General features: G+C 38.9%; 1 protein-coding gene across 2 annotated transcripts in view; it reads right to left on the reverse strand.

The window, feature by feature from the left end:
• Positions 1 to 7,642, reverse strand: part of evi5l (ecotropic viral integration site 5 like) — a 44,882-nt gene that overhangs the window by 29,330 nt on the left and 7,910 nt on the right. For both annotated transcript variants that reach the window (XM_039796121.1, XM_039796116.1), the window contains exon 2: positions 1,951 to 2,346. In XM_039796121.1, the coding sequence (XP_039652055.1) occupies positions 1,951 to 2,192 (242 nt within the window). In that variant the 5' untranslated portion in view covers positions 2,193 to 2,346. The remainder of the gene's footprint in view (positions 1 to 1,950; positions 2,347 to 7,642) is intronic.

The following is a 7,642-nucleotide window of genomic DNA, read 5'->3' on the forward strand; positions in this document are numbered from 1 at the left end:
GCGGATTTTGTTATCTTTGGACAGAGACAGGTTAGCCGTTTCCCCGTTTCCAATCTTTAAGATAAACTAATCTAACCGGCTGCTGGCGGTAGCTTCATACGTCACATACAGACATTACAGTGGTATCGATCTGCTCATCTAAGTCTCGGCAAGAAAGCATACAAGTGTATTTCCCAAAATGTAATTTCCTTTAAATGTTTTGTATTTCTTTATCATTGTGTTCCTTGGAGTCTGGGGCAGCAAAAAGCAGAGATGATGTGAAGAAAGAGACTGGTCTTTACCCAGAGGGTGTAAGGCATTAGTCCCACTTTGATCCCGAATGTCTGATTCTTTTAAGTCACTTGACTCCTATGTCCTTTACTTTGACTGCTCTGCTGAAACATGTGACGGCTGGAGGAAGAATTGTACAGCATGTGCTATTCTTTTTCATTTGAAAGTGATTTACTGTCTTTTGAGGCCCTGGTGGAGTCTAAGAAAAGCCAAAAATCTAAGTGAAACTAAATGAAATTTTCTGCAGTGATACAAACGTGAACAGACATTTCCCCCCGAGAATCTGGTGCTCTTCGTTGTGTGGGATTAAACCTTACCTAACACAGGGATTAAACCTTACCCCAAGTTTAGTGCCTTTCTAAAAAATTACTGTGAAACCAGGTGATTACATACAATCATACAATCAGATCCTGACTGGTTAAATAATGAGCTTCCTGAAAGAACATACACTAGCATCCAGGGTACATGTGTGATGATGATATGATGGGTTACATTTCACTGGAATTGTACCTCGTATGATGTCATGTGACAATTTAAATTCATTGAAAAATGATTGACATATACTGTCTGACAAACACTGGATGAAATGGGATTGTCACTCTCAGGAAACTGATTAAAGTTTTTTAAAACACTTTTTTTTTGTTCTTTTTGTTTAGGGACCACAGCGCCTAAAATCCCTGTGTAATTAATTGTCTGTGTATTTGTCCGTGTTTAATTCTGTGGGTTTATTCTTCTTAAAATGTAAATGTTAGAAAAATAAAAGTTATAAAGTTTTTTTTTTTTTTTAAACCTCACCTATTCAGTGTTTTCTAAAAGACTACTCTATATACCCATTTTATTTATTTTTTAAAACTAGTGTATTCTTACAAATGTAGGGCACGCAGATTTAGGATTCTAGATCAAATTGACATTGGCTTGTGTTCATTTCACACAAATCCCTTTGCATTAATTTGGGTGTATACACCCCTTGAACAATGACAGTGTTTCAAGACCTAAGGGTCTGTGTCTAAAATGCTCCTAAATACAATATTCACTATTTCTCCAGACATCATTGTGAAAACAGCCTTAAAAGGGATACTTTGCCGATACTTTGTATAATGATAATGTTGGTAGTATTTGTGAATTTAACGATGTTAAACGTAAGACTCAATCCTACCAGTGCCTAGATCTCCCTACTCACAGGCCAGCAGAAATACACCAAGTTATGCAAAACAAGTCACTTGGAGTTTTTCTAGTTGTAGTAGTTATCATCATTGACCATCTTCCATCTTATGTTCAAGTGCTTCTGGAGAAAAATATTTTTTTCAGTTGCTCATCACCCCGTGTCGAGACAGCAATCGTCATGTCAGCGCAGTGCTCGTGTGACGACAGCATTCATGCGATACTGAAGCGACTGTCTAATTTCAAAGCGGTGAGCAGCAAAGAAGCAGCCATTCCTCAGACTTTGCTCTTACACAACCCTCCAAACCTGTGGAGCTATTCAAAGCTTGACGGGCCCTCTGTGCCTAGCTTGGGTTGCTAAGCTACTAATGGAAAAAAGGAAAAGTTTAGCGAACGGTCAATTATTAGGAAGTCTAAACTACATACACCACCTCCTTCAGTATTAATTGGTCAAACATGCTACTGTAAAACTATAATGACTGTCTTCACTCCAATAGTTATCATAGCTACTGATTTCACCTGTTCTGCTCCTCCAGCTTGGCCAGTAGCTCCAGTTCTTCAGGGCTCAGGTTCTCTGAGTCTGCTGGGGAGGCTGCTGGTGCTGACAGCAGTGTATCATGGGAAGATGAGTCTGGGCTGAGCACTGGGCTGCCCGTTGATGAGGGGTCAGGGTCCATGCCAGGAGGGGAAGAAGGGCACTCTAGCTCAGGGGGAGCCCCACTAGAGCCCTCTCTTTCTGGGCTGCCACTGGGTAGAGACATGGCGGTGACGATGGAGTGGGATGGGTGAAGCAGTGTGGGTGCGATAAGAGGGTCTTCCAGTCTCACTGTTGGTCTCCCTCCTCAGTGAGCCTGGCTGTCGCCTGATTGGCCACCTGGCTGGCCGTGGACCCAATATGATCAGAGGTCTTCAAACCTGTCATGGATGCAGAAAAAGCTAAATGAAAATGGCTGACAACAGATAATTAAAGAAAAGACATCAAAAGCAGTGGTTAACATCACTAAAAATAACATTACAAATATGTCAAAAACTGATGAGCATGATATGCCCGGCCTCGTTAAATTGTATTTTTTTAAATAACAGTAAACATTTTCCTCATTGATTATTCAGTTGATTTATTTTTATGTAATCATTTAATCTCTAAAACGCAACAAATAAAGGAGGCATCATAGTTGCCATGTACGAAAATCCTAATAGTTTGCACACTCAAAGATGTGTGATGTCATGTTTGGCTTAATAGAGTGAACATGAGTATATGGCCCATACTGGTTCAATCCACATTAAAGGGTAACTACCGTTTTTTTTTTTAAACCTGGACCCTATTTTCCTATGTTTTGTGTGTCTAAGTGATGGGAACAACAAAAATCAGTCCAGTATTAAGCAAGATCGCTGCATTCAGCAGCAGTGAAACAAGCTACAATGTAAGTTAATAGGGCAATTGTCCAGCTTGTATTTACCTTCACAAAAGTGCTTGTTTTGCCACTGACAGGCTCAGATTAATATTCTAAGTATCTGACAACATTATGGAAAGGATTTCTAAGGAGGTCGACCTTTCTGTTAAAGAGTAAGATCCTTTTTTTTTTTTCTTTTTTTTTAAACAAAAACATCAGCAAAATTGCGTTTGCTAAACCCACCAGGCTCCATGTAGATAAACAGTAATTTTAGCATTGTAAAATACACTTCATTCAAAGTCGACAGAAACAAAATAAAACTATGAAAAACTGTTTTGGGTCGTCTTTCCACTTTTCCAACCATCACAACTCTAGTTTTGGTTGAAATAAACACGTAGTTTACCGATTTAAATGTGAAAATATGTTGGCTCTATACATACTAAAAGTATTGTTTTTGAGTCTGGTGGGTATATCACTAACAACTTCAGAGCTGTTTCTGGTTAAACATAAAGGTCTCAAAGAGGTTTTAAAAGGTCTATCTCTGAAGGGATCCTTTCCATAATGTTGTCAGACACTTAGAATATTAATCTGAACCTGTCAGTGGCAAAACCAGCACTTTTGTGAAGGTAAATACAAGCTGGACAATTGCCTTATTAATTTACATTGTAGCTTGTTTCACCGCTGCTGACTGCAGCGAACTTGCTTAATACTGGACCAATGTCAAAGATTGTTGTTCCCATCAGTCACTTAGACACAAGGTTGAAAAAAATGGTAGTTACCCTTTAAGATGCCAATAATGCCCTCCACACCCTAGCTCAAGTAACTGCTATAAAAAGAGTGGCCCTTAGTCACTGTAATGAGATCATCCTGACTGAGAACATAATGGTCCGTTGCAGCTATCAGAGAGCTGCTCTTCTTTACACTAAGACAGACAGTTGCCCAGTGATGCCTAACACGGAAACAAGGTTGTTGTTGACATGTAAATAAACTGTTGCAATCTATAGAGATCCTCATAACGTCTGTGTTTCATCATTGTAAAGAGAGTGAGACAACAAACATACCAACAGTGTTACACACAAAGACTTGATACATTGTTATTTAATTAATATCAGACTGCACGGCTTTCAGAAGGACTGAGCAATGGTCACACGTTCTGGGCGATTGATGTGCATTAAGGGATAATAAATCAATCAGATCATAAATAAATCAGATGAATAACTGAGTGAGTTCAGACAGATAAGGCAGGTGTCACAGATCGTATAAAGAGCTGAAGCCATTGACTACAAACAGCTTTAAATTGTTTTCCTTCTAATGTAAACCCAGCTGTAATTTCACACCAACAAAAAAAGCTTTTTCAGCCAGTGAAAAATGTACGCAAACGCACTATTCAGGTCTAATACTTTGTAAAAAAAAATAAAAAAAATAAAAAAAAAAATAAGCTTGCTTGACTGATGGTTTTATAAATCATTAAAAAAGCAGTCTTGTGTGTTTGTGTCTTCAAAGTTAAGTTGGTGACTTCCAGTGATTAAGGGCATACAAGGGAAAGGCATTTGTGTCTTAAGTGCAACATTTAACTTGATAATGTTAAACAGCACATCTACACCCTGTACTCAGCTCATAACTCCTAACTCTGGAATAATTCATATATCAACACAGAAAATACATAACCTATACAAACACAATAGTGAAGTCATCGTCTGCATACTCAAAAAAAAAACAAAAAAACAATACAGTTAATTGACAAACATATACCATATCGAACTGTCCACGTGATAGCAATGAAGAATTGATTTTGGCCGTGTAATCAACCATGAAGGTTGAGAGAAACATACAGATGCAGGCAAGAAGAGCAGAAAAATAGCCTGCAGGAGAGGAGAGGAGCATAATAACAGTCTGAAGAGGGAAAACACTACATGGGGAAGAGACAAGGACCACATTCATGCATAGAAACCAGCCTAATCAAAAGAGCCATTAACAAGTCAATGAGACCGATCACATTTGTAAAAGGGCTCGGTCAAAAGACAAATCAGAAAGAACATAATTATCACATCAAAGCAATTCCACCCATAAGCTAATGGTAAAACAGCTTTTATTGGATAGAGTATTTATTTACTCAAGTTAATCTGGTAGAGCTAAACTACCCCTCTGTGGCTGAATTTACTGCAAAAGTTGCGGAGGTGACAACATCAGTCTGCCTTTTCTTCTAAGATTCTGTAGGGAGAGCAATCTGGACTTGTTAATAAGGAATTAGATTAAACTGATATCTGGTTGATGAACTGCATATAAAAAACAAAAGTGCCATGAAAACATCTTAAGCATCAGCCTATAAGCCACGGCAGTACAAAATAAGATGCGCTTTAGAGATGTTTCAGCACCACAGTGCTATTCAGCTGTGTCACTGTGGTCAGGCCACACTGTATAAGGTGAGAGTCATGCAGGAAGACTACAGCAGAGTGGAAATAAAGTGGGAGGGACATTGTGAAGGGCTTTGACAAAGCATAACAAGCCAGATTTTCTGAGCTTGGCTGTTGCTCTGTATATGAACAGCAGGCTCCCTCTAATGTCATTGTGTACTTGGGAAAAACTGCAGAGGACTGTGAGATAAGGGGGGGGGGGGCATTTTTTCATTGTAATCCATTTAAATTTGCATTTTCAAGCATGTTAAGTGTGTGTATGCTACATGAAAGGTTACGGTTTAGCATATGCACTGACATGTCTCCATGCTTGGTTTGTCCATGTTTATATTCCTTAGTTCCACCTCAGTAGAGTGTGTGTGTGTGTGTGTGTGTGTGTGTGTGTGTGTGTGTGTGTGTGTGAGTCCTACTGTGTGACAGAGGTTTGCCCAATTTTGAGTATTTATGTTTAGTCTCTCCTTGACTGCTATCACCATGCACAATTATGGTATTGTGTAAAGTCTACGCCTGAACGCATCCTCTCCGAGCTCTCCGTCGACAGAAACAGACAGTGCTTTTGTCCCCCCCCCACCCACACACCACCTCCAGTTATCCAACATGAACCCACGTCCCCTTTGCCCCTCCATGTATTGAATGTTGTATCCGTGGTTTGCATGCAAACCCTCGAGCAAGATGCGTCTTGATTTACAAAATACTTTTAATTGGTGTAAAGAAGCTTTTCACCGTCTCCATCTGGGCTTGGCGACGTTGAGCTGGCCTTGGGCAATTAAAATAAGAAAAAAAGTACCCCCTTTGATCTCTTCACAACACCCACCAACAACAGCTCCATCCATGTTTTCCCATCTGCAAAATAAGTAAAGCTATACAGTAATATTTCATGCTATCACAGACATTCTGAGGCGTAAATTATTTCCCCAGAGGCCGGAAAAATCTCTTGGAAAACCTGACCAGAATTTAATGAAAGAAAAACTGAAAAATCAGCTTTTTTTCATTGGGATCCCAACCTCGCTGACGTGTCACCCCCTCTATGTGTGTATGTGTTCTGCCCTCGGGGCCTTCCAGCCCTGACATTAAGGGCAACCTCTTTGTTAATCCGTAGCTGGAAACCTCGCTGTTGTTCCAGCTCATGATCTCTTGTTTGGTTACCGACGCGTGGACTGTTCATTTCCACGCTATTCATCTACTGAACGTTGCTCAAAGTGTCTCATTGTAAAGGATGGATTGTTTTTTTCTGACATTTCTGCTCAAACCTTTTCCCTCATTGTTTGTTAAAGTCATAACTGGAATCAGAATGACTCGATTAGCTAAAACCAACGCATGGCATTAGGTCCTTTCTGCACTGATGCAGACATATTGACAAGTTAAACACAGTGCACAAGGGTAATGGTGTGTAAAGTAGATACCAATCAATGTGATTTATGATAAAAGGAGGCTTTATAATGATTTTACAGCATCTGTCTGACAGGGTGGGAAGTTACTAAGAACAGCTACTCAAGTACTGTACTTATAGAGAATGTAATTTTGAGGTTCTTGTACTTTACTTTAGTATTTCCATTCTATGCTACTTTATACTTTTACTTCACTACATATCAGAGGGAAATATTGTAATTTTTATGTGATTTATTTAACAGCTAAAGTTATTTTTATGTATTTTATGTTATTTCTTTTTACATTTCAGATTAAGATTTATCCTGTGATATGTTTATTAAATATGCTTTATTAATCAGACCCAACACTATATGAGTACAGTAGAGTTAAAATTAGTCCACTTACATATTAATGCAAAAAAGATCCAACAAATATGCCAATTTTGCATATTGGTTATTTGTTGATAAAAATTTTGTATTTTTACTTTAAAGATGATTTAACATTGCAGTCCTATAACATGTCACGATGGAAAGTAACAAATAAAAGGATCAAAATCGATGCAGCAGAACCAGATTGCCTTTTTTATTCCACAGTCTTCTTTCTTGTCAAAAGCTGTTCAGTCGGAGATTCAGGTGTGTTATGCTAATAACAGCTAACGTAGCCTCAAGCAGAGATGAGGAGCCGCTACAAAAGGTCTGGTAAGCTCTTCTTCTTATTCACACCCCCAGATTTATTTCATTTTCAAAGTTATAGTCTTGAGACCTAACCGGCGTCGACTCAAGTGACATCACTTGAGCCAATTTATCAGACTTTGTGCAGCCCCCTCTGGAGCCCTGAATACTTCATACAACTAGTTCACATATGCAGTAGAACTCTTCAAGACGTGTAAACAGGATTTGTTTGACTATGTAAAAGTTCGCTTTTAAGTAAAACTTTGAATGCAGGACTTTTACTTAAAGGGGCATTTTTATACTGTGGTATAGGTACTTTTACTCAAGTAAATAACGACAGCCTGTTCTCCAAACAGCCCCCATGTAC

This window comes from Perca fluviatilis, chromosome 1, assembly GCF_010015445.1.
Source record: "Perca fluviatilis chromosome 1, GENO_Pfluv_1.0, whole genome shotgun sequence".
Taxonomy (NCBI): domain Eukaryota; kingdom Metazoa; phylum Chordata; class Actinopteri; order Perciformes; family Percidae; genus Perca; species Perca fluviatilis.